Consider the following 26,881-nt stretch of genomic DNA (forward strand, 5'->3'; position numbering starts at 1 on the left):
GTCTATCTTATGTCCAACCTCTGGCTGTATCTTGGTCACATTACCCAGCAAAACCCAGTATGCAGGTTCATCTGTAACAGTCCTTGTGCCACAGATCAACACTGTTGCTTCTACATTAAACCGAAGAGCAGCGACGTGGGTGCAGGTCTCCGGGACTCCGGCCTTACAGGTGCAGTGGGCGGCTTCAACCTTCCCTGTGATGCTCACAATGACCCATGGCTGTAATGCTGGTTCATTCAGTCTTTGAGAGGGCAGTACCTGAAACACACACAGACCCCAACCCCAGATCACAGCACTGCCCCCACAGACTTGTACAGTAGGCATGATGGGTGCATCACTTCATCTGCCTCTCTTTGTACCCTGTTGCGCCCATCACTCTGGAACAAGGTAAATCTGGACTCATCAGACCACATGACCTTCTTTCATTGCTCCACAGTCCAATCTTTATGCTCCCTAGCAAATTGAAGCCTCTTTTTTTTTCGGTTTGCCTCACTGATCAGTGTTTTTTTTTTGGGCTCCACATCTATTCAGTCCCAATCTGTTGAGTTCCTTTTGCATTGCGTGTGTGGAAATGCTCTTATTTTCACTATTAAACATAGCCCTGAGTTCTACTGTTGTTGTTGTTGTTTTTTAAAATTAGATTTCACCAAATGTTTAAGTGATATCCGATCACAATCAATTTTTTCCGGTCACGTTTCTTCCTCGAAGACGATTGGGTACCCACAACCCTTCCACTTTTTAATAATGCGTTGGACAGTTCTTAATCCAATTTTAGTAGTTTCTGCATCTCCTTAGATGTTATCTTTTATCAATGCATGCCAATGATTTGACCCTTTCCAAACACTATCATCTTTTCCACGACCACGAGATGAGTCTTTCGACATGGTTGTTTATGAAATGAGAAGCAACTCATTGCACCAGTTGGGGTTAAACAACTTGTTGCCAGCTGAAAGACCTATGCAGTAATTATCCAATAGGAGGGCTTGTACCCATTTGCTTAGTTAAATCCAGGTGGTTACCTTTTTTTGGCCAGGCAGTGTAATTACATTACTAATTTGCAGACTTACGGACACACATTTAAAAAAAAAAAAAAAAAAAAAAGTGGTATTGCAGCATTTGAACAGTCGATTACTGGATACCTTAATGACCTCCACAGACTGTTGTGTGCAGTAATTACCTCATTGATTTGTTAAAAAGTGCAAAGATGTGTGAGAGATGAATTGTGGGGCTTCTGTGGGAACAGCAGGAAAAAGAAGACTCACACATGCTTGGAGTTGAATTTTCACAAACTTGTAATGAAAGATACTTTTCATTTTTGCCTTTATACACAAATACAGCTCATAATGTTGCCTGCTCTATTACGTGCTAACATTCACAACATTCATTCATATTCAAGTGACTGACTTTGATGTGCCGTCACAGAACTGTCACCACTCTATGTTTTCGTGTGCAGAACACAAGACGGACCAATGTAATAGAACACAACATGGTTATATTACCTTAAGTAATAATTTGGTAACCCTCTGTTTACATTGAAAACATGTTGAATGATCAGACAACTCAATGAATTTAATGTAATGAGTGAAATACTCATTGGTGGCATTGCTTGACTGATTTTTCAGCGCAGTTTCATCTGTTGTTGGATAAAGAGAAATCGTCATTGAGCTGCACTTGAGGACAGTATGAATGTAACTGTTAACATGCTTCCTGGTTGGAGGCTCATCGAATACACAAGAATATTGTAGCTCTCTGTTGGAGTCATCTGAAGTTTTTCACTTTCTATTCTAAGTTTTCTGCATGATTACGGTGAGTACACCTATGTCACACATATGAAATAAGAATTTCAGCTAAAATTTCTCTTTATTAAAAAATGGTGGCATGTGTTATCTGCACACAGGATGAAAATGTCTCTTTATATAGACAGGTGGGTATCTGCTGGTCTCTTAGCTCAGATTTATCCATCCAGTCTCGTTCAAAGTCCTGAACTCAGTTGATCTGCTGTAGTAAGAGTATAACTCATTTTGAAAAAGGTATTTAAAAAAAAAAAAAAAAATACAAAATGACCAGTTATGTTATAATGGGTCTGTTTATTTATTCGTTTTAGATGCACTGATTACCATCGTCCTCACACACTCTATTGAAAACAGACATGCACACATTCACGCTCCAACACGCAGACACATTTGAAATAATCACCATCTGACATTCAGAACATGTTAAAAACCAGGAAGACATGAAACAATCAATATCAGTTGTACAAAGTTTACAACAACAGAATAATACCAACTACCCTAAACCGAGCCATAGTGTTAGAAAGTGCAGGAGGCCACGAGTCCCTGTTTGTAGGGCTAGCAAAAACAGATCCAGGAGCAGCTTATGTATGCGATTAATACATTTATAGTGTGAATGTGAGTATTAAGAGACAAATGTGTCTCAATTGTTCAAGTGCAAAAGTAAACAGGGAAAAATAAAGAAGACTTGTGATGCTGAACTTTGGAAGAAAATTAGCAGAGGTTTGCCGGCCAGTTCCCCAAACAGGAACCGCACAGCAGGGCTTAAAAGTGCAACGGAAATATCAGAGGTAAACTTTACAACAAACGATGCATCGCTATCACCTTAATCAGAGTTTCTGGAAATTTCTGCCCCAAAATCGATTTGAATGTGGATGCACAACATATTATTTTCGACTTATTGTCTTTGAGCACATTGATTGGAGACATAAATACTAAGGTCCTGTGTTCAAGTCATTCTCATATAAGACACTGCTCACACACATATTTACACGCACACCCACATCAGTACCTAAAAGCACACAAATAGAGGCAACAACTGTAAAACTAAACAAGGATCAAGTGCTTTCGAAGTTAGAATAAAGGAAAATCATTAACGGCATTGCTACAATATAATGAGGCTGTAGATATTTGGCATTGGTTTCATCACGTTTAGCTGGACTGTTTGACAAAGCAACACTAGGTTAGTAACCTTTTATTGGCTACAATTGTCTTTTTGACAATTATTAATTGGAATTGAGTTCGTTTTCTAAATAATGTGACACCTCTCAGCGTTATGGATTGATATGATTTTGGCTGGTGTGTTTATGAGGGTTGACACAGGAGGTTTGGCAAAGATTTTTTTTTTTCCAGGCGATTAACGTGTACGCGTGAGATTAATGTGAAGTTCACGTGAAATTAAAAAACAAAATTAACCATATGCTGATAAAACAAGACAATCAAAGCAGTTTTAAAAGCCTCGGCTGAAGACATGACTGTTACAGCTGTAGAGATGGTAGTGATTTATAAACAGCATCATTAAACAGTGATAGTGAGCCTGGCATTAGTCAATAGGCAAACTCTTACCCAGTTCCCATTACTAAGCTTGAGTCCTGCTGGTTATAGAAACACTAACAGCTACTGGCTGGTTACTGGTGGCTGATTTAGTGGCTAAATGATATGGATTAATTACTCACATCCTCCAGACACACTGTCAACCCTTCAAATCTGATCTGCTCTAGCTCTCGTGCATTTATTTTTATTTTATGCTTCACTTTAAGACATCCACGTGGAACCACAAATCTAATCGATCTAAGCACGTTTCACAGGGTCTTCACTGAGGGCAGGGAAACAGCTCAGCAGTGGCTAAAGATTCAAAAGGTGAGGGGGAGGGTGGGGTCTTTAGTACACCAAAACCAAGCTCACTAAACTGCAACTACCTGTAACGGAGATTTTCTGGAACTAAACTCCACATTCACTGACATGGTCACAAAATGCTGCCATGACTACACACACACACACACACACACACACACACACACACACACACACACACACACACACTAGCTACCAACCACGCTCACGTGAACTAGTCATGTACTTCAAATGTGCAACTTTCACTTGCTCATATATATATCTGTATTCAAAGAAACTATATTTATTCTAAAAAAGTTTTACTCAAGTTTAAATGTATTTTCATGTTCGCATTAGAAACTTCACGTATAATATATTGATCGAGAGAACACAGTGTATCTCGTTGTCGCTGTCACACTGACAGGATGCTACAGATGAGGTCTATCTGTAAAGAGCACAGTCCTGGGTCACTAAAATACCGTTAAGAATCGACTCTTCCTTCAAGTACCAGAGTAAAAGGTGAGAGGGGCTAAATTAAGACTATAAGAGCTAAATGCATCTGCATGTGTGTGTGACTGAGTGTTTTTAGTTTTCATTGGCATGATCATGTGACCGTTTGGTTTCGTACTCCTCACTTCTTCCTCTTTGGTCCCTGTTCTGGTCTTAATGAAAGTCTGCAGTTAGTTTATTTGGATAATTTGAGAATGACTGCACACTGGAACACAGAGTGCTGAATATTAAAAAAAAACAATTAAATTACTATCTATACCGACCACTGATGTGTAAAGGAATTACTAGTATTTGTATGTGTGTGTGTCAGTGGAAGTGTCCCATGGCTTCAGCAGCCTTCACTCTCACAACAGGATCTGGATCTTGAAGCAGCATCACCAAACCTGTAAACGAACGCACACAAATATTAAAACCAGCAAACAAACAGAATGAGATCAGAGAGGAAATGAAGGGATTTTTTCACTTTACCTTTAGTGATGGTGCCCATGTTGAGGTGGGAGTGATGCTCCTCTTGAAGATTTCCCAGCATGAACCCTGATGATGGATACATCATCATCACATGTCATCTGTAAACTATCATACTGTAACCTAACTGACACAGAGGCTGGTTTTCATTTGACACTTCGTGCTTATTGATAGAACTTCAGTTTATAATATGGAGTGATCTTTTAAAGTGCAGTGATACCTATAAACATGGCAGCTCCTGCTCTGACCTCAGGCCAGTTACTCTTGAAGAATTGGATGACTGAAATGTGGTAGAAGTTCAGCATGCCAGGAAAGTCCTGAATCTACAGCCCACAAAACACACAATAAGCATCACAAACGAGCATCTATATTATGATTTATTGTAACTTTGCAGTGAGAAAAGCAAAGATCAGGACAGAAAGCTGACAAAATCTAAAACTAACGGTTTGAATTTATCTCCCCACATTTAAATAAGCTTAACTCAGACGGTCTCTCAGCTCACCAGGTATTTTGTGAGGTCGTTGATGAATTCTCCGTAGTGCAAGCTCTTATCTTCATGTAGGTGGTTCTGAAACATGGCTGTGATCTGTTCTGATCCCACTACAGGAGCACACACTCGCATCGCATACTTACACGCCTAAACAAACAAATCAATCCACTTTTACATGACAGCATGTAACAGCTCACCCTCTAGTACTAAAGTGTATCTGCAATAAGAGAGAAAGCTGCTGTCACAGTTTGTGTGTGCTTTCCAACTTTACCTTAACCACCTCCGGGTTTGGATCAACCAGGTGTAACAGCAGGCTGACCAGAACATTGTGGATCTGGTCTTTGAACACTTGCTCTCCTGAGCCAAACGTGGACAGGTTACCCATGAGATGGATGGAAGTACAGCGGATGTCATCGTTCTCCTGGTTGAGAGTCAGAAGCGGCACTTAGCATTTTATCTAGACAACTAGAGAAAGTGCATTGCCTGTTTCATCGTCTCATGTAGGTTGGAATGGGAAATTTCACTTTATTAGGCACAGAGGTGTAGGCAGGTAAACAGGTGTGCCTACAAAAAGGGCCCTGTTAGTAGGCACACCTGCTGAAAAGCCACAAACGTACAGGTGTCTCATAAAGCCTCCTTGCGTCTGAATATTTAAAAAGTCATCTTCTCACAGGACTGAACAAAGCTTGAGAAATCTAACTGACCTCAGATGTGAATGAACTTTTAAGAAATATTGATATAAAATACAACAAAATGTTACTTTATTTAGATTAATATTTGATTAATAACATGATACAGGACATATATAAAGACCAAGCTTACACTTTCCAAGAAAGGTTTAATCTTCATGAAGATGTAGACCGCGAGTAGGTGAACGTTTTTCTTGTCAAGGTGGACAAGAACTTTAGACAAGCCTGACATGGCCTCAAGTGTGATCAGTTTACCTGTTTCAGTTTTATATAGAAAAAAGAGAGAGATCTGATTAATGACTGTACCATGTACGCTTTAAGAAACACTGCAGTGAATTAGATACAAATGTTTATTAGCGTTACCTTTTTTCACTTTTAATCTGCTGTTGACTTACCTGGATCATCTTTCTCCTCCATTCCTGAACTCATGGCTGCCAGCAGCTCCTTGGCATATTTATTCACCTAATATGAAAGTTACATGTGAGTGAGTGTCGTAACAGTTAGGGTGGCTGAGTGCGAGTGCTGTGAGTGTGCGTACCTTTTCAGGTGAGCCCACGGCTATGTTCCCCAGCCCTCGCACAGACAACATGCGGACCGTGCAGCATGGATCTGATATCCTCTCCATCATGTTGTTCATTAACACATCTACTAACATCAGCTCTGTCACCACATGATGGTTCAACAGCTGGAGTCACAAGATAAGACCGTGACAAAAGACATAAAATAAATAAAAAACATTTTATTGTTGTTCTCCTGCTGCTGGCCAATGAAGCTGCTAAAGATACTCATTTAGTCATTTGCAATTTAGATATAACGATAAGAATTGGAGACATGTAATCACTGGGTTTATCACCTCAGAAAAGAAAGCAGTGACAGTGATTCGCTGGCATTCATAGATATTGTTCAGTAATGGACACAGACACTCCACGATTGCAGGCAATCTGGGACCAGCATGCTTAGCCATCGCCCTAAGGACAAGGCAAACAAACGCTTGTTTACAAAGACACCATAGCACATTTAGAGCACATTTAAATTAACATTTTAACTCCTAATAAGACAGGGTTTGGATAAAATGCAAAACAAGGGCATAGTGTTTCCAGTGTACTGTTTTAAAAGAGATTTACAGCTTTACCAATGTGCAACATGAAGATATCTGTACCTTGCTAGCAGTGTCACTCCTTTAACATGTGTACTGGCTTCCTTCACTGCATCCCAGGCGTTATCCTCATCCAGTTTTTTCATCACCTCATCTAACTGGGCTCGTGCTAACAAAATTCTCAGCGCTTCAGCTGCTACCCTGGAAGAGAAGAAAGGATTGGATCCAAAAGTTCACCCACAGAAAAACCTGACATTCTAACTTGACAGAGATTTTATTTATTTATTTTATACATAAAAAAAAAAAAAAAGATGAGTACCCTGCGACGTGGATGGAGGCAGTGTGTTTTGAGTTGCTGTCCTTTGGTGCTGAGACTCCGACGCTCGCTCCCAGTCGCACAGTGAGGCAGGAGAATAGCCGAGGGAACAGACTGACCGCTGGCTCCTGACTCTGACCGTTTAATAACAGCTCCTTGAGACCGCATGTCATCTGAATGACAAAAGTCACACAACATTCACACCCATCAATTATCTATAGTAAATTTACCAAGTTTAAAAACAGCACCAGAAACTAAACACAAGCTAATTTCTTTGTAGTCTGTACAACAGACTTTCATGATATGTGTGTGTCCTGTGCACAACAATTGCATCTCAATTTACATGTAGTGAGTCACTTTGTAACTTACAGCCAGTGGCTGATTAGTAGCCACCTTTGTTGTTCCTCCTCTCATCAATGACTCCTTCTTGTCTACGTAGGGTGCCATGATGCTAAGTTTCTCCATCACCATCTCCATGATCTGATTAGCTACAATGGGGTCTGCTCCCAAAGCCATCCACATCTCACTGATCCAGCTGCACGAACAAATACGCTTCATGTTCACACATGTCCCAGAAAATATCTGTTACAGCTAAAATATGAGCAATTCTTTCTTATATTAAGACAAAAAACAGCTGGCATGTGGTCATGCTGAGGAAGAGGATTTAAAGGTTCTTTATACTTACTTGTCATAAGGAAGTGGTTGGTTGACTAGTGTATTGATAACAGTCTGTAGATGCTGAGAAGCCAGGATAAGTACTGTTTGTCCCACTGCCACTCTCACCTGAACATAATACAATAAAACAGTTATTCTTAGCAAAGCGAGTGAGTTCATTAAGTACCTGCAAGAAAACAAAGTAAGAGAGTTGTGAAGTAAACGGCTCATCATTGCAAAATAGGGCTCAAAGGTATTCTTCTAATTTGCTCTTTGTTATTTTAACATGGGGATAATAAGAAATCCTTTAAATTGTAAATGCTGATAACGCTCAATATCTGAATAATTTAAGTGTGTGATATATGAATTGTGCATTCATGTTTGTCTTTACCTGGTCCTCTGTGACGCTCTGCAGACGCACATGCAGCACCTCCAGCATCTCTGGGACCTACATACACACCAAACAACACAGAAACAAACAATCGCTGTGTTTGGTGATCCAGCAGGACAGCAGCAGGTAAAGCACTTCACTGTTACAGTTGCAAAACCATGTCTGTGAAGCTGGTTACATTTAGCAGGACTTTTGATTTGATGTCATCTGTACGGCCATCAAGATCATTTTAGACAAACACAATCTAACTAAACCAGTAACAGCTATACTTTCCATGTCCTGCTTAATTCTCAGAAATATTTCATCAACATTTCTGGGATGTCTTGACCTAACAGGCCTCTACAGGTCACACCAGATCATGTGAATCAGGTCAGAGCTAAGAGGCTCAAAAAAAGTGGAATTTCCTCCTTTCTTTGTCTTTTTTTTGTAAACCACTTTGCTGTTTAATTCTGTTCTGAATTTATTGCTCACTCATTGATTCAAAGATTTCTTGGCCTTTGGGTCGCAAAGCAGCCAATCTTGAGTTTTTAAATGTAGTTTGTACCTTCAAAGTGGTCTTTAAAAAAAAAAAAAAAAAAAAACTTTCCCCTTCATTAGGCGTTTTCCCGATCAGTGTTTTTTATGAATACATGAACAAAGACTTTAACAAGGTTTAAAGATTTACAGTGCCGTTTTTTGCAGCCCTTTGGTCTTCTTCAACTCCCAAGACTGAGTGTTATTCCCTTTGATGTTTGAAGGACGCCTACTCCCAGGAGAGTAGCAGTAGTCTTAAATTTTATTCACTTGTAGACAATTAGTTGTTTTCGCGGGCTGAATAACATCCAGATCTTTAGAAGTGCTTGTTGCTTTGTTGCTGCTTTTCCCTGCTTGGCGGATCGCTCAAATGCCTCTTCTTAAGGTTCTGTGAAAGCTATCCCCCAAATTTGTGAGTAGGCAAATGTTGTATACATTTATTTATAAGGAAATGTCAGTGATTCCAGAGATTTCTCTTTTGCAACTTTATATCATATGCAATGACTGTACAGGCATAAGAAAATGCAACTAAAGGCAGTCCGTGCGTTACCATATCTTGTAGTCCGCCTCCTCTGTTCTTGAGCAGAGTATTCAGAATGACAGTTGAAGCTCGGCAGCAGTTTGTCTGGCTGTCGACAAGCCCTTCAAACAGCATGAACACCAATGTCGTCAGCTGCTGCTGAGGCAGACGCTTACTCATCACCTGATTTCATGCAGGGAAAGATACAGTTACACACACACACACACCTACATTATGGTGGACAGAGTGTGACAGACTATACGCATTACAACAGATAACTGCACAAACATATTGTTGAGTGTCATACTAAAAGATAAAATCCACACTGGCAAGAAAACAAGTATTGAGCACGAGCAATAAAGCAGTTTGCAGCTCTCCTGCGCGTACCTTGGTAAGGTCTGAGCAGGTCTTGTACAGAACTGAGTGGTCAGGGTTCTCCAGCCGATCCTTTAACAACAGCAGAGAGTCCACAGATTCATCCTTATAATCCAAAGAGAATCCTAGGAACAGGGATAGAAATATTTAAATAAGTTTTACACTGACAATAATTATTCACAGTTCAACTCCAGATTATCCAACCCCTGCTCCTTTTATAAACTAATTACAAAATAACAGACAGGGTCTCATCATTGCCTCCTTACCTTTCCCCACTTTATGACATGGTACTTCCTTAAAACAATGTATAAAATGTCAAAGCGTTACATGACTGTACCTTCATATCGAAGTTGTATATAAAGGAGTGTGTGTATGCACTCGACGGCAGCAGCGCGCACGGCAGGGACAGGGTCCGAACAGCGTGGAGACAGGCGGCCCAGCAGAGCTCCAAGGTTGTGGAAAGACACCATGTTCTACACAAAGTTTTGAGTTGTTAAATGGTAATTACACGATTATCCATTGAATTATAAAAACATTTTGTCACCAATATATCTGCCCTATGTTTTTGTGTGTACCTTGACAGTCAGGTTATCCAGGTAGTAAGCCAGTATGTGAGCTGTGGCTGTGATAGCTCGCTCCCTCTCGTGGTCCTGTCCAGAACTCAACCATGATTCAATGTGCTGCACAAGGAAGTCACATCAGAAAACGCAGGTTACATACACTATGGTAAATGGCCTGTATTTGTATAGTGCTTTACTTTGTCCTTTACAAGAGCTTTACACGTACACTACGATATGATACTGGCATGTTAAAGTCAATCATTACTGTATGGCAGTCTACAATACTTAAAGATTTTTATAAAGTTATTTGTGGAACTGGAGTCGTGAGCAGGACTGACAGAAACTAAAATTAAAAGCAGAGAAAGAGCAATTTGTATCATGCACTTAAAACCAGAAATAAATAGTGCTAGAATCACCAGATACCTAATGATACAATATTGTCACTATACTTCACTCACAATATAATATTATTGTACTTTTAACATATGCTGAATATATTCAAAAGCATATTTTGGAATTTATTTTTCAGTTTAAAAAGGTGATTTGTCTTCAAAGTTAAACTATTTCAGTATTTGTTTTACTCTATAAGATAAAGTTATTGCCTTTATTTTTTGTGCTTTAAATGAGATTGTTAAGCAGATCCTGCTTTAGACCCTTCACTAAAACCTGCTGTCAATGCTGGAGCGTGAGGAGGCTGCTGTGACTGAGCCATCAGCGTGCTTTGAAGTAGGAGCTAGCTTTAGTCGAGCTAAGTGTGTCCAGTGTTGGACAGTTTCTCACTTGCATTAAACTGAGTCAACATTATGTCAGGATGATGGTTAGAGAGTATTTAAATTATTTTTCTAATAGAAGTATTATTTATTTAATAGAATATTGATATTTTGTTTCCCTTAATCGATCTATTATCACCATGTAAAACACTGTGATACTATTCTGTATTGATTTTATTCCCCATTCTTCTACTGCTCGACCAAAACTACTAGTAAAGATTTTCATCAGCCCCTTAATCTTATGACAAAATGACCTCATTTATTTTTTAAAAATTAAATAAATAACATATTGAATAGCCAAGTGAAAACAAGAGCATTTGCTGAAGCGGCAGGCTTCACCTTAAAGACATTCTGTAAACCGTCGGGTGTTGGATCTTTAGCCAATACGCTCTTCAGCAGCTCCTGCAGAGCAGCCAGCGTGTCTTTGTACAGCGCCTGTAGAGATCCACCAGAATATATTGACTGACAGCATGACAGCATTTAAAATACTTGGCTACAATGACAGACAAAGTTTGCTATAAAGATCAGAGGTGGTACAAACAAACTACAGCAGATCTCAGTCTATCTCACTTCACCTTTCTCTGCTTGGGGTCGAGCGGCTCCTCTTCTTTAGTTTTCTCTGGAGTGTTCGTCTCAGCTGGCAGACAGAACACACTGTTGATACACACCTTTAGCAAGTCAAAGTTCTCATTCTCGCTCATCGGAGGGTCCAGTGGACTGAGGCATTAAGGTCAAAGATAAAACACTGGGAGATGACAGAGCTTCAGTCACTGATGATTCATTTCACGTCAGCAAAGTGCTGCCTCGTATTTGTCTTCTGTTGACTTTGAGTTCTGTGGTTATCATTTAAGTCTGCAAAAGGAAGTCACCCCAAATCAAAGTTTTACAGTTCATTCAGTGCAAACAGTAAGATTAACTACTACAAACACTCATTTATTAGTAAGCGCTCTGTACATATATTCAGTAGCTGTTAGTCTCTATTATTAAGGGACTTAATTTGTGTCATATTACTTTGCAAAGTTCAGTTTCTTCACTGAAGTGAAGGATACATAAGGTTGGCACACGTGCTCATCACAAGCTGGCGTACTGGAGTCCTCAGTGCATCAGCTTGCTCTGCCTTAATGAAGTCCTGACCAGTGAAAAAAATAAAAGACAAGAACATGTCTGCTGTTCTTACTGTCTGCAATTACTGTGTAACAAGAAGCTGGCCCTTAATTTCCACTGACCAGCATAACAGTAATGAGCTCCTGCTTGCGAGAGAAGATGTAGCCCTGTTTCTTCACACACTCACTGATGGCTCTGGCTATGAGGCCAACACTCTGGATCAAACTGAGCTTCATAGTCAGGTCCTGTATTGGGAAAATGCAGAGATGACGGTGCACAAAATAAAGACAAATGACACACAAAGACATAAAAAAAACAACAAAAAAAAACAAAGAGAGAAAATGATTCGGGTCAAGAGGCAGTCTCCGTTATCAAGAATGAACAAGATGCACTGCAAACCTGTTTTAGCAGACACAACTCTAAACAAAGCATAGTAAAAATAAACAATAAAATACATATAATAATAAATCAGTCAGCTAATTAATTAAATCAATCCAACATGTATATTGCAGATTGATCCTCCATGCCTATGGATGGAAAGAAATGTGAGGTGATCAGTAGAACACCACAACATCTGCAAGCTCTGATCAGTAAGACATAAAAGGCGTTCACACAGCGTGCGAGTCACCAGTGAGTAATGTAACAGCAATCAACCTTTAAGCAAATAAGGCAAAAAGAAAGAAAGAGTAGAGCTTATAGTGAAGAACAGAGAGAGACGGACCTGAAGGTGTTATTTATCAATGTCACCCTGACTAGAACAATGCCGTAAACACAGCTGTTTCTTTGCCCCAAATGATTATAATCACAAGACAAAATGTTAACAGCTTAACAGCACACACATAATACAATATTGTCGTAAACCTGAATATTATTTAGTAAGGACTAATGTAAGAAAGGTGGTCTGCTAGTTTCTTATCATCTGCTCTTTGTAGCTGAGAGCCGACAACAAAAGATAAAAAAATCTTTCAAGCTTTCCTGAAGTGAGTGTGTGAGATATTTTCAGTGATGCATCACTTTGAAGCTACATTTCCCAGAAGTACACCACGGTCCCTTATTGCAATAAGAAGTGATGCTCAATATGGTTTCCGACGGTTCAACAACCAAATTTAGCTGGGATATATTTTAGTCTCATTGCTATTAGGTGATTGTAAAAAAGTTTTAAATTGCATTTTAAAAATCAACATAAACTCCACCACCACACTGGAAACATGTTAGTGATCGATCATACATGAATGCCTTCAGAGGACAGTAAAGTCTGGTGCTCTTGCACCGTGAAACTTCACATGTATGCAGTGAAGCTGGGTTGAAGCATAATGAAAAGGCTGTTTTACTGCACAGCGCTCTCAAATTGAAGACTTTCATGTATGATTTTAGTGACAATATCACCAAAAGTATGCAGATTTTATGCAGAAATATATTAAGAAAGGAGGGTGAGATCAAACTGAAGAAAGAGGAAATGTTAACTAGCAAGGATTAAAGACAAAGCTCCTGGATTCCTGTGACGATACCTTTGTCTCTACTTTAATCCCCAGAACCTGCATAAAGAAAAGGTGATAAGGAATGAGCTCACATACAAACACAGCCCTGATTCCTGCAGGATTCAGTCAAATAAAATGTTCATCAATAAGCTGTTAAAATTAAGAGTTTCCTTGTTCACTGCCTGTAGCATCAGACCTGGATCTTAGCTCAGTTTGCTGTTTTTTCTCTTTCTTCTCATGAACTGTCTGATCACCTAAGTCAGCGGTCCCCAACCTTTTTAGCACCACAGACCCGTTTAATGTCAGACAATATTTTCACAGACTGGCCTTTAAGGTGTTGCGGATAAATACAACAAAATAAAATGATACGACCAAGACAAAAACTGTGGTATTTTGTAAATATAATAATAAAGGCAAATTCACTGTGTAATTGTGTAACTTTATTAGCAGCGTCCTCCTGAAATGCGCCGACAGCATTGAGAGTAACATCCTCCTCTCTGCCCCTTAATGCTCTCTGGTCGCTATGGTAATGCGTAAATATTTCTTTCAAATATATACACCTAAGCCTCAACTCTCGCGGCACAGACCAGACGACTCACAGACTGGTCCCCAGCCAGGGGGTTGGGGACCGCTGACCTAAGTGATGCAGGAGTCTGTGACACCCAGCAACACCATCTCAAACAATGGCAAACTACTAAATCACAGGACTGTTTCTCTGTGTTTCCATACCTTGGTGTTGAAATGTTTACTGATGCAGCGTAGGATGTCCTGATCAATGCGGTTCAGAATCTTTTCTGGAGGGGCGTTCGCAGCCACCTGACCGTAGCACAGGATTAATGTGCTTTTCACCTTCTCCACCTCGACATCATTACGCTCCTGAGGTTAGACAAGAAAGGAATAACCAGCCGTTTTGTTTTTTGTAAAAAAACTGTACAATCAGTATTCATTTTGTTAACCAATAATTTTTGTCACACTTTTTCCTAATAAAAACAAGCTGACAAGGAAATAAAAAATAATGCTCGAGGACAAAAACGATGACGGGATGTGTTGCCACTTTTTGTCAACGAAAAAAAAATATTGAAAATATTCTGCAGAGACAAGATCCAATAAGAACTATCTAAGAGACAGGTGTATAGACGGGTGGGAATATGGAAGTGATCCAGTCAGAAGTAATCTCTGATCTTAAATTAACATATGAGAGGAAGAGAAGAGTAGACATATGGACACATTTGATATTTCATGTCAAGGAAAATAAACAGTGTTGAGAAACTGTCACCAACAAAACTTGACACTCTTTCACACTTTATAATGTAGCCAACGTCAGATTTGGTCTCATATCTTATGATATTTAGCTAAAACTACAAGAATTTAGATTTTTTTAGAATGAGATTTTGGTCAAAAGATTGTGAACAAATCAAAATTTGACGTCTAAATGAACACTGCTCTACATAAAATAAACATAAGGAAACTTGTTATTTGCACATTTTCCATCGTACTTTCAGCAGGTTAAAGATGCTCGGTGACTTCTTGAAGGCATCCGATTTTCCAAACTCATCCAGCTTGGCCAGAGTTCCCTCCAAGTGGCTATTTGCACACAGACCGACGCCCATCGCCACTCCCTGAGAGATGCAGATGACGGGAATTTAGAGTCAGACTATAAACCTGTGCAACAACATCGAAAGTGACATGAGTTTTGTACGAAAGAATATTGTCAGGTGACAGTTTCAGGTACCTCTCTTTCGACTGCATCATTGTGCCGAGCTGCGAGGAGAACTTCATGCAGCTGTTTTTTGACCAGGTCTTTATTGAAACAGTGTTGGAGAGTCACTCCTATACATCGATATAGGAAGCTCTAAAAAAAGGGAAAAAAAAGGCTCATTATATAAATATCTAAGCAGCATTTTCATATCTTTCTCTCCTATAAGAGGAACATCTGTGATATCAATTATACTATACAAAATTTACTAGTTAAGTTTTGTTTATTTTCAAGCTACACCCTTGGTCAGGTGTAACTTTTCAACTTTCTGTATGCAATCAAAAAAATATATATATAAATAAATAAATATAAATTTTATGTGTTCTGCTAAGCATTCATTATGTCTGCAGCAGATGACCAAATCAAATTATACCTTGCAATTGGATTTAAGAATGAAGAAATACTTGTGATTTAAATATGATTCATAATATTAGCATGAAAAAAATGGACCCATTTAGAAGAAAACAACTTGGTGATTTGGGTGAGATGATGAACGTTTGGCATCAGCTCTCATTGCACAGTCTTGCCAAAATATGCACAAGGAGTACCATGGGCATCATTTTAGTGCTAATGTGTGCTGTGTGAACTGTGGTCTCATTTTTGTGATGGAAATCTTAGAATATTGCAGTTTTCTTCTCTTGGAAATTGACAATTTTACTGTCAGAAATTCTGACGTTTTTCTTAGATTTATTACCACCCTCTACCTGCTCCATATTTTTCACTTCTAAATTAAGTTTGCTTTGAAGTCTTAGCAGCTCTGAACTGATTTAATAAACCTTTACTGTTAAAAAGGTACCTACCTTCTCCTCTAAGGCGTTGTTATATGTAGGGAGGTATCTGGTTGATTCAGCTGCCAACTGACATACCCACTTATCATCATCAAGTGCTGTCAGGGTTTTAGACAAGAGCTGTGGACAGTTTTAGCACCGTTAGGATGACTTTGATCAAATTAATTGACTTAAATGTTTTTTGATGAAGCAGGGATCATAACAGTCTAACTATATAAATAATCTAATAATGATGACAACCATCATTCACTCTCTTCCCAAATAAGTGGGACGATATTTTTGTTTTATTCAGCTGAAAATCACTAATGCATTTGAAGAGGGAATATTAAAAATAAACCCACACACCTCCAGTAACCTCTTGTCCCATTCCTTCTTATCCAGACTCTCTGCAGCGGACTCTGTTAAAACCAAAAACCACAGTCAGAAAGCTCTGGCAGCAGCATAGTGAAAAATACTGTGCATGAGGATGACACTCAAGGTGACGATCATCTTTACAAGAAAAAACAAAAAAACAAAAACAAAAACCAAGCATGAGAACCCCTGAAGGGCAAAAGTGCCAGTTTGTGTAACTACAGCAAAGCACATATATAGTATAATACAAATAAATGCATAAAATGATTACTGTATGTGCACATATTTTCATACCCTCTAGTACTGTAAGCAGTGGAGCTATTTCTTTGTCCCAGACTGCCTCAGCATTGGGGTGAATGTTAATACTGAGGATTTGGAGGAGATGGAGGGACGGAGCGCCATGATCTCTGTTATTGAATGGAAAAGCTGCATTCACCTACAAAAACAGATACGTATCATTTATATCACAGATCACATAAAAGACAAACAATTGCAGTAAATCTGTCTAACTTGGTTATTGCTCCGTGGTAGGAGGAGCTAGAGAAAAAAATGCAACTACAAAGAATTTGGGATTAAAAGCCATAGAGAGTGAAACAAACGCATGCACGCACACAAAAAACACACATACAGACTTAACTTTCACTCACAGTATGCATATAACACCCCATCATTATATGCAGATCACACTCACACACACACACACACCCACCCCCCGGGGATTAAATTAGCATAATAAATCCATGCAGTCCTTTTTTCTTTTTGTTTAATTTTCTTTTTTTAAATTTTATTACAAAAATTTTGCTCCAGCCAATTATTAGATGGGATGCTTGGCAAGCCTTTATTTGAATACTGAAGATGCAAAAAGGGAATTAGGTTTAGCCGATGCTTCTATATTTGCTTACCAGCAGTCTGATCATCAGTGTTTGTGGAGATGGTAGATTGACTAAAGGACAGAGATGAGACATGTTTAGGTTAAACTGATCATTCAGAACAAGAACAAGAGACGTAAGAACAAATTTCAATGCTTATAAAGTTATTTATAATATTATTTTTTCCACTTCCACACACAACATTTCAACATAGACCCCTTACAGCACACTGCTTTCCACACGTTACATAAAGAAGTGTCTATAGCCATGTACCTTCCCGTGTAAAGTCGATTTTGAAGCTGGGCTCTTGGTTATTTTTCTTCTTGCTGCCCAGCACTATGAGACTTTTACAAAGAGGAGTAGTGGCATTGCTGTACTGTGAAGGGGTCAGATAAAACAGCAACTTTGGCCACAGTACCTTCAAACAAGAAAACACACATGTTAAATATCACAGCAAAGTTCTTAAATGTAACACTTTTAACTGACTAGTAGTACAAATCAAATTTAACTGACCTACACTACTAGTCAGGGAAGTTTCACACATGCACAGCATAAAATAAAGACATAAGAAACACCTGCTGCTAACACCGTTTCCTGAACAACACATGTTAATATATATACACAATATTTATCAGATCAGACTGGTAGAAAGGGTACATACATCGGCTAGTCGTCCAACAGTGGTAGTGAGGAGATGAAGGGTGTTGTCACACATTGACCTGAGTGACTCGTTAGTTACCTCCTCTGGATCTGTGGGCCTCTGACTCCGCTGAAGACACACAGAAAAGGGCACAGGTAGTAATACATATTTTACTTAAAAACATCTTTGCTGGTCCTTCTGTACAGTTCTTCCTTAATCTGGGGTGCTAAAGTCCTCAGGTTATCTGTGAGAGGACTGATGTTTCACATCTGCAGAATCTGTCATTTTCAGCTCCATATAGTTCATTAATCTTATAGACTTTAAGATAAAGTATTAAAGCTCATTTGTGAATTATGAATTGTGAATGATTATGAATGTCTGGGCATTAATGGGCTTGTTTGCATGTCATCATTCATGTTTGCACCTTAGATTTTAATCACATGGAAAACAGAAAATGATATTTGTTTTTACTGTTACCATTTTGTACATTGTGTACATATATACAACAAAAAGCCACCATACTAACACACACATACAGCACTGAAAATGCAACTAACAGAGAACTTCCATACAAATCAGGAAAAAAAAAAAAAAGGGGGGAAATGAACACAAAAGGAGTTGTACCTGATACGTGTCAGGTAAAGCACAATGTTGAACTATGAATCGAACCAGTAACTCTCCTCCCTCTAACTCCAAGTAGCCGTGATGAGCCATGGCACTGATCACTTGGACCACACGCTTCTTCACCTGGGAAACAATGACATCATTGTCTAAACAACTAAAAGCTTAAGGAAAAGAGTAAAACACAAGAAGAATATGTTCATCCATCTAACAGCATGATAGTCAAAAAAAATAAAATAAAAAGGTGTGTGTGTGTGTGTGTGTGTGTGTGTGTGTGTGTGCGCGTTACCTTGTTGCTGTGGTCAGCCATCGGCTGTCTGATGCTGGCCAGAATCAGCAGCTTCTTGCTCTCCATAGTAGAAGCTGTAATGCACAGGTACTAATAAAGGCAAAGTCTTAAATAATCAAATGAATCAACACTTCTATGTATGCACACATAGATACATAAATACTATCACGTGATTTAGGTAAACTGAACAATTTGCTTCTTACTTGTCTTGAAATGTCTGTGTGCCGTAAAACAGGCAAGTGTGTGATCAGGGAATAGTGTGTGTCATGCTTGGAGCTGTTATTGTATTTCCTTACTGGAGGAGTTGATGAGGTGACGGAGGACAGCCAAGGAGCCCATCCTGCTTCTCTCATTACTGTTCTCCAACTTCTGAAGAACAAACATAACCAGGCGATCTGGGAAAGAGTTCGCTAAAGGGAGAGAATTAGAAGTTTAAAAAAAATAAAATAAATACATTTAAATGTGAAATGCATAAATTGACACAGATGTAATAATCAGGTCAAAAAAAGGCAAGCAAAGCAAGACAGAGGATAAGAGCAGTCCACAAACTGCCACAGTTAATGCAATTATCCTGTGGTGGAAACTGGGTCTAACACGCTAATGCACATCTCATTACTGCTCTTGTGACTCTCCAGAGCTAAACCAGATAGAAAAGCTTGACCGGACAACATTCAGCTGTCACTGTGCACTCCACATCAACATAAGAAGAAAAATAAAAGTAAAATTAGTACCAATCAAACTGAAGCAGCGCAGGACCTCATTGTGGTTCTTGACAGTAGGAGGGTTACTGTAGTCAACAGGGGCAGACACCTGGTAGAAACAAGGGAAGAGCATCATGGTGTCTATTCTGGTGACTTTTAGTTACATCAGGAAAATAATGGTGGCGGTAGATTAGATTATTTTAGATGTCATTAAAAATGGCTCACTATAACACAGTTGTGCTACATGTCGCATTATTCTAAATAATATTTTTACCATTACCTTTATCCCTTGTATTAAAACAGCTGTGATAATAACAGCGTATGTGTTATTCAGCATGGATAAAATACAGTTTTCTAATTTGGTTTCTGTGGCTTCGGGTGTCATGGGTGCAGATGTGTGTTTGGATCAGTGACAGCCAGGAAATGTATATCTACCTAATACGAATCACTGCATTTGTATATTAAAAATGGGACTGATATAATTTTACATAACAAGGACTCTGCTCATAATCTACAAGTCAGAGTGCAAATCAAGCAGCTAAAGGCAATAAAACATTTGTATAAACGCTCTCCTGCAGCTGTATCATATATAGGGATGATGGTGTTCTCCTGCTGCTGAAGAATGGGAGAATATTAACATGAGTTCATTTTTGCATGGACCAGTGCATTTTTGAAAACCATAATAAAAAAAATTAACAGTCTGAGCACATGGTCTGTTTTTACAGCACAAAGTCACATGTGTTTATTGTTTTTGAAAAGCTTCATGTGCCACCACTTTCCCACTTCGGGTACACTTCTCAGCTGAAAATAAGAACTGAAAATGTTGTAGGAACACATTCTTAACAGCAACATGCGCTTTTAAGCACCGTTAAATATTACATATATAAAATGGAGGGAAAAAAATTACAAAAGGAACTGTAACAGACACTGCTGCTGTAACATTATGCCATCACATCACATTACGTAGTTGAGGTGAAATTTTGCAAGACGCAGGCATCAGGCCAAGTGTCAGCTGAGTCACAAGGATGTGAAAATGTGTGACCTCAGTAACAGTTACGGTCATTTGATTCATCAACTAAGAAAAGCAGCACAGGTGAGCAATTCGCAAGAATTAACCCAGTCCATTCATTCACAGATTTGTGCTTTCAATACCATAAGTAGTTCAGCACCAAACAGAAATACTGAGAAACAATTCTTCTAACCATTTGTTTCTCATCAATACACTACACAATCAATGATACCAATTTATTACCATGCAAAGAAATGCACTTAAGGTGTACCTGTTGGTGCAGTGCAAAGAGCAGAGCTTCCAGTTGTGCCTCCAGCACCCTGCTGCCCATGTTGACAGATGCATCTAGGACTTGGCACAGACTCTGTTTAGAAAAACAAAACAGGTACACTCACGCAAAGGCTCAGACTCAGTTTAAGATGCACTTCTACTTAAAGCCAGGACAGAGTTTAGAGATGCTCAGAGAGTAATGGTCCTCCATTTCCTTACATAAATTATACTTTCTACAAAAACCCATAATAAACAATCCCTACACTGATGCATCACACTGTGCCCACCTTGCTAATGATGTAGTGCTCGTTGTTTTTCTTGTACAGGGACAGGATGGCAGGAACAAGTCTGGGAATCTGTTCCTCCAGTTTATCGCTGGCCATCAGATGACACATTGATCCCACCGCCTCAGCCACTGTCAGCCTCAACTGGAAGCCAAACAGAAAAGAAAAGTCAGAATATGAGGTGATAGAGATGACAAAGATTAGGTGAGTACTTGGACATATGTGTAATAAGAATGACCTTCACATCAATAACCTGTGATTGAATAAATATTAGTTCCCAGAACAAGCCTCTTTCTGAGATAATTTAACTAAATACTCTTCTAATAAACAGTTGTATCTTCCCAATTGTGCAACAAACGGTTTAATTGTTTGGTTCAGTAACACAGATTAATATAGAGTCAGTACAAAAAGTAAAGATGTCACCCTCTTCTAGTTGAGTTTTGTGACTCTCTTTTGTTGACTAAAACAGATTGCACCTTCCAGAAAACTCAAAAAACATTTTTTTGGGAATTTCCCAATAAAACAGTGTCTCTCCAGGATAGGAGAGTAAATTACACCAAGTGTTCTCTCTGTGAGAAAATTAATTTAGCTTTTATCATTTATTTTTTTATTTGTCATTGCAGCTTTGGATGGCTTACTTCTGCTTCCTTAATGATTCAGCTTCCTTCAACAATGCCTCAACCCATGACTTCTTGCAAAATGTAGGTGGTTTTTCAGTTGTATAGTCCACTGCATTTCATATCATCTTGCACGATCAACCTACCTTGGGCTCTCTGCTTTGTAACCAGTTATTGAAGAGGATTTCAAAAGCAGCATAGATGTCACTGGAGAACGTGTCTTTTCTGACTGAAGGATCTGGAGCCTTGTCTAAGTTGGCCAGGTACTCCAAGATACTGTCGCTGAAATGAGACAGAGCTGCAGGGAGAGAAAAAACAACAAAACAGGAAACAGAAAAGCCGTGTGACTGTAAAGAGCAGGCAAAGCAAACACGCGAACATTGTGAAGCTGCACTTTTTGTTTGGTTTGTTCAGTCAAAATCTAAGAAACCACTGGAAAACAGGTCAGGTGGTTCTTACCAGAAGAGAAGACCCACTTTATGTTGTCCTGTTTTGCCATGCTCAGCATGGGTAACATGGTTCCCAGAATAGCATTCAGAAACGGCACCATGCCATAAACTAGAGAACAGAACAGATTACACATTTATGGCACGCTTACATTTCCCTCTTCCTCTATAACAGCAGTGAGACATACATTGGCATTATTTTTGCACTATGAGACTAATTTTTATACAATAATTCAAATGGATTTGTCTATCAGTTATTTGGCTGTTACCACAATAAGTGATACTCAGACATGAGTAGTTCAGACAACTCTGATTATTTTTCTTTTAAGTTATTCCAGATTTCATTTTATGGAGTTTGGGGAGAAAAAAAACAACAACTTCATTCATGCCATAAAACACATGCTCAAATTCAAATGTAGGATTAGTAACGTCAGCCGCACTTTAAAGGCCCTTTAAAGACTGACAAACTCTGTTTAACTACCTGACATGCTACTTTGGTAGCTGCCATACTTGGAGCACAGACACTGAAGTTCAGGGCTCTAAATAAGTTTTACTAATCCATTAGAAAAGTACACATCAGCTCAGAAGTTTTGAAAAATATCTTACTGCTGCCAGTATGACTCCATACTTAGTGGAAAAAATGAGCCCTAATCATTTGTAATCACAGAGTGCTCCTAAAAAACAGAGAGAAAGAAAAAAATCCTGGTGTTGTGCAAAATCTTTGACCTGCAAGTGCTCTTACTGGACAGGTTTAACAGGTTCAGCTTTTCTCAGCAACCGCTCAATTCCTTTCTTCTCAGCCAAAATCCTACCCTGGCCTGCATGTGGGCTTCCTTAAAGACAGACTGCACATTTTTCCTTTCATGTACGCCAGTAAAAATGTCCTTACCATTTGAATCAGAGAGGTTGGCCAGTGTTTGAACTACAAAGAAGTGAGGCAGGACCCCTGGCTGGAACTTGCTTAGTATCTCCTCCATGATGTCATTGATGTGCTTATTACCCACCGCGACCAAGATATTACTGGCTGCCTGCTGCCAGTCTGGGATGACCTCCTGAATCAACCATGAAGGCAGAACAACAATGAAGAGGATGTAAGAAAGGGGCCACACGAAACTGTATGACTAAGGCTTTTAAGATATCTTAATCAAAACTCAATCATGTAATGTCCACACTCTTAAAAAACACAAAAATCAATGATTAAAAGTAAATATTCTACCTTTGTCAAAGGAGCTTAGAAAGAAAAACATCTGGACTTCTTTAAGTTTCTTGAAGACGTTACACCTCTCAGCTTCTTTAGCTCTAAAGAAGAAGAACTGAAGAAGCTTCTCGGATGAGAGGTGAAAGGTCCACTTAAAGAAGTCCAGATGCTTTTCTTTCCAAGCTCCTTAGACTACGATGACCTGGGCGACTGAGAACCTTCACAAACATAAATAATTTACCTTTGATCGAGTCATTTCATCTGAGGCCAGGGAGATAATACTCTTTATCCTGGAAGGACTGATCTCCTCTATCCTGCAGCTAACAATCAGCTCAATAGTCCGAAGAATCACAACTCTGTGGCTCACCACCAGCTACAGAAGAAAGATGAGATGAAGAAGAGGAAGATATGAAGAGGCGATATAAAAGCATGGAAAAAAAAAAAAAAAAAAAAAAAGAGGACCACAGGCTGGTCTGCGATGGAATAACATCAGTCACTATGCCAATAAGCTCTCCGACCACACAGAAATCAGCCTTCATTTTGATGTCAGTACAAGCGTAAAATCTGATGACTGCATCTCCCAAAGCTGTGTTACCTTGTTGTCAAAATCTGTCCATAGAAAGGCAGAGCTTCCAAAATAGCCTTTGTGGTAGTTTCTGTTATAGTATATGTCTCCCTAAGCACATTTTAGCATGATGATACGGACGGATTAATAAGATGAAAACAGTATCAGCCTCACTGACAAGGTCATTAACATAAAGGAGAACAGGAACACAATGGAGTGAAACAGGAAATTAAAATGCTACAGGAGCAGTTAATCTGAAACATAACAGCATGACTCTGTTTTCTGCTGAATGTCAGGGACTGCCTTTAGATAAGCAAAGAATATATCACCAAGAACATTTTACACCATCTAAATTTAAAAAAGCCAACTAATGAACTGAATGAATTCAGTGGCTACAACGGTATCAAAAGTCTCTGCATCTGTGTGCAGGAAAAAAATGCAGAAAAACAGGCTCAAAATAGATTTAACAGTCCATATTGCTTTTAAACATTAAACGACTTTGCAGTTGTTTTCTTAGTTACGTAATTATGGCTGACTTTCGTCTTCCTAAGGACTCTCACTATTCTGGGTTGTTACCTTAGGGTGTTTCAGGAGGTAGTCCTGACACATGGCCAACACTCGGTCTGGCTGCTGTTTTCCCAGAGTCAAAATAGACTTCCTGACTTGTTCCTGGACTTCTGAGTCTTTATCGGTGGCTGCATCAAGAAGAGCCAGGGTCACCTCTGAAAGGAAAACACAACCTCAGAAGCATATCGGAGCAGAAAAGGAGTAAACATAAGTGGATGGACAACATTTCAGAAAGCTGAATTGACCAATGTCAAATACATGTGGCTTAGCCTTCAGTAGGGAAGGGAAGAGACTCACGTTCAACATCCGTCTCATCCATGTTGGACAGCAAGGAGCTCTGGCTTCCTGGAGCCAGAGGCCAAAGAGGGGTTGTTTCTCCTGGGATACAGATGGGCTAGAGCTACCGAAGACAGTATACAGTATTTACAGTTAATACTGTTCTTAATATTGCCATTTTTTCATTGGAAATAAACTGCTGTTTTGACTTGGGAGCAACCAAAATCATTTGATTCATTTAAAATGTTCATACTACCATCCCAGTATGGATGTTCCTTTATCAAATATGTGCAGTAATGTATGCAAAAACATGACAACCAGGGGTTAAAGTGGGTTGGAACAATCTGAAATAGCATCCCACCGCCTTCAGTTAATGATTAATTACATCTGATAGAGAGGTTAGTGCATCTTACTATTGAGTGAGTTGTGCTTGTTTCCAGTGATGGCATGGAGACACTTGCTCAATAATAAGAAAACAATGACATCCCATGGTTCATTTACATCTTAAACACATCCCTTTTTCCTTTTCATCCCTGTGATGCAATTAATGGTGCTGATTTAAATAAGGTTTCACGGTAGTCTGCATCTAGTTAGTGCCACAGAAGAGGTAAGAAATGATTTTTAATGGGGAAGTATTGTAAAAAGTAACTTTAAAACAGCTCAACAAATATCAACAAATGCACAAACTATATCCGTGCAGTGTGTTGCAAAATACATCCGTGAGCTAAATGCTCAGTTGCTTTTTTTTTCCCAGGGAGAGGAAAAAAATGTTAACATGCATCACTGACATATGGAGAAAGATGCCAGAAAGATGAGTTATTTATTTTTAAAGAATGGGATTTTCACATGCTGAGCAGTCTCTGAGTTTTAAATCAGATACTGGATTATGCATGATGTGTTGTTGAATTATGTTTTTGCCTAACATTTTGCAAATGCTTACATGAAAATATGGCAGTAGGCAGTTTACTGCATGCTACACTGGTTAGTTTGCAGTATTGTTATCAAGTTTACAGAGAATTAGTATGTTGAACTGAATATATCTTGGGTACTGCTAATGGGTTACATGAGTTTATATTTAAGGTGATTAAGTTGATGCGGATTAGACTCATTCACCGAAGTCTACCTTTTACTGTCTTAACATCTGCTTATATCTTGTTGAATTCAGGTGGTTAAATCCATAAAGAGCAGGGAATATCGGAGTAGCATGGCAGTTCAGCTGATCACAATCTGCAGACAAAGAAACATCTACTGGACATCACAGAACACATTTTTATGTAACTTACTTCTAACTCACAGTAATTATTTGGCCCTGCTGCAGCCAATCTTTGTGCCTTCACCTGCCAAATCTCAGTTTAACCTCTGATTACAACAACTCACGTAGACACAGGGAACCTGCGGGAAGCTACCTGAGAGCAGACAGTTGATTGTGACCTCTGTGACAAGTTCACACTGAGACACGCTAACACCTATTAATGAGTTTAAGGCTGTATTCAACCAAAAACTGCCACTATCTGGTCAATAGGACTTAACTTTTTATCAGTCCGCCACACCTGCTGTGCTAAAGGGTTAACATAACCAACAACTGAATCGTTGCTAGCTCGTTCAGTCATTTATTGTAATTGTACGTTGATTATACCATAAAGAACGATGACATTGCAAGCAAACACACCGTGTGGGCTAAGCTAAGTAGAGTGCCTGAAGTGAAGCCACTTATACATGAGTGAACTGTTAAACCTTTAGCTTTTACCTGCTTTGGTGGTGATGCTGCTGTCGCAACCTACTCAAGAGTCATTAGTGTGCTAACCTAGCAGCAGCTGCTGCTACGGAAGAGCTACTAGCCTTCTTATTGAAGCAAAACAGCGGCCTTTCTAATATGGCTAACTTACCAGCCGAGGGTCTGCCAAACAATAATCTCTCACCCCACGGTCAAGTCTTATCTTGGTTTAAAAAACAGGCTTGCGTATCCGTGTCACAGTTGACGTTAGCGCCTGACTAAAGACTGCAGGTGTAAACACGCTTGGTCATGTGCTTTCAGTCAGCAGGAACGCATCAGGCAGGGGGCGTGGCTAGCGTGCAGACC

The 26,881-nt window shown here is 39.2% G+C and overlaps 1 protein-coding gene across 3 annotated transcripts; it reads right to left on the minus strand.

The window, feature by feature from the left end:
- Window positions 1-1,274: 1,274 nt before the first annotated feature.
- Window positions 1,275-26,881, minus strand: mroh1 (maestro heat-like repeat family member 1). 3 transcript variants are annotated; one of them, XM_082552630.1, is made up of 46 exons: window positions 26,688-26,881; window positions 25,925-26,028; window positions 24,823-24,925; window positions 24,535-24,680; window positions 23,635-23,766; window positions 23,085-23,247; window positions 22,209-22,307; window positions 21,896-22,047; window positions 21,136-21,276; window positions 20,850-20,942; window positions 19,600-19,678; window positions 19,165-19,278; window positions 18,869-18,942; window positions 18,583-18,705; window positions 17,980-18,087; window positions 17,592-17,736; window positions 17,352-17,392; window positions 16,744-16,885; window positions 16,444-16,496; window positions 16,111-16,218; window positions 15,287-15,406; window positions 15,051-15,173; window positions 14,284-14,430; window positions 13,585-13,611; window positions 12,199-12,321; window positions 12,022-12,101; window positions 11,548-11,689; window positions 11,312-11,407; window positions 10,218-10,322; window positions 9,980-10,115; window positions 9,655-9,767; window positions 9,298-9,450; window positions 8,235-8,291; window positions 7,875-7,972; window positions 7,559-7,724; window positions 7,193-7,362; window positions 6,937-7,074; window positions 6,631-6,745; window positions 6,316-6,462; window positions 6,173-6,239; window positions 5,911-6,032; window positions 5,360-5,509; window positions 5,101-5,235; window positions 4,819-4,921; window positions 4,602-4,667; window positions 1,275-4,516 (listed from the first exon to the last, which is right to left on the minus strand). In XM_082552630.1, exons 3-46 carry the CDS (start codon window positions 24,842-24,844, stop codon window positions 4,440-4,442), a joined length of 4,911 nt encoding a protein of 1,636 aa, XP_082408756.1. In that variant the 5' UTR covers window positions 24,845-24,925; window positions 25,925-26,028; window positions 26,688-26,881; the 3' UTR covers window positions 1,275-4,439. The 3 variants fall into 3 exon arrangements, with proteins under 3 accessions (XP_082408756.1, XP_082408755.1, XP_082408757.1); XM_082552629.1 differs by lacking the exon at window positions 25,925-26,028 and having other exon boundaries at window positions 26,688-26,880; XM_082552631.1 differs by lacking the exons at window positions 13,585-13,611; window positions 25,925-26,028 and having other exon boundaries at window positions 26,688-26,880.

The sequence above is a fragment of the Aulonocara stuartgranti genome (assembly GCF_965226115.1).
Source record: "Aulonocara stuartgranti genome assembly, chromosome: 11".
Classification (NCBI taxonomy): Eukaryota; Metazoa; Chordata; class Actinopteri; order Cichliformes; family Cichlidae; genus Aulonocara; species Aulonocara stuartgranti.

Excerpts from the sequence above, each read along its gene's own strand:
- mroh1 (XM_082552630.1), bottom strand. The coding sequence starts at position 24,844 with ATGGATGAGACGGATGTTGAAC. Across the intron at positions 18,088-18,582 it reads CTTTACCTGACACGTATCAG|CGGAGTCAGAGGCCCACAGA; the intron begins GTACAACTCCTT and ends GTGTGTCTTCAG. Across the intron at positions 16,886-17,351 it reads CACTGATGATCAGACTGCTG|GTGAATGCAGCTTTTCCATT; the intron begins GTAAGCAAATAT and ends CTGTTTTTGTAG.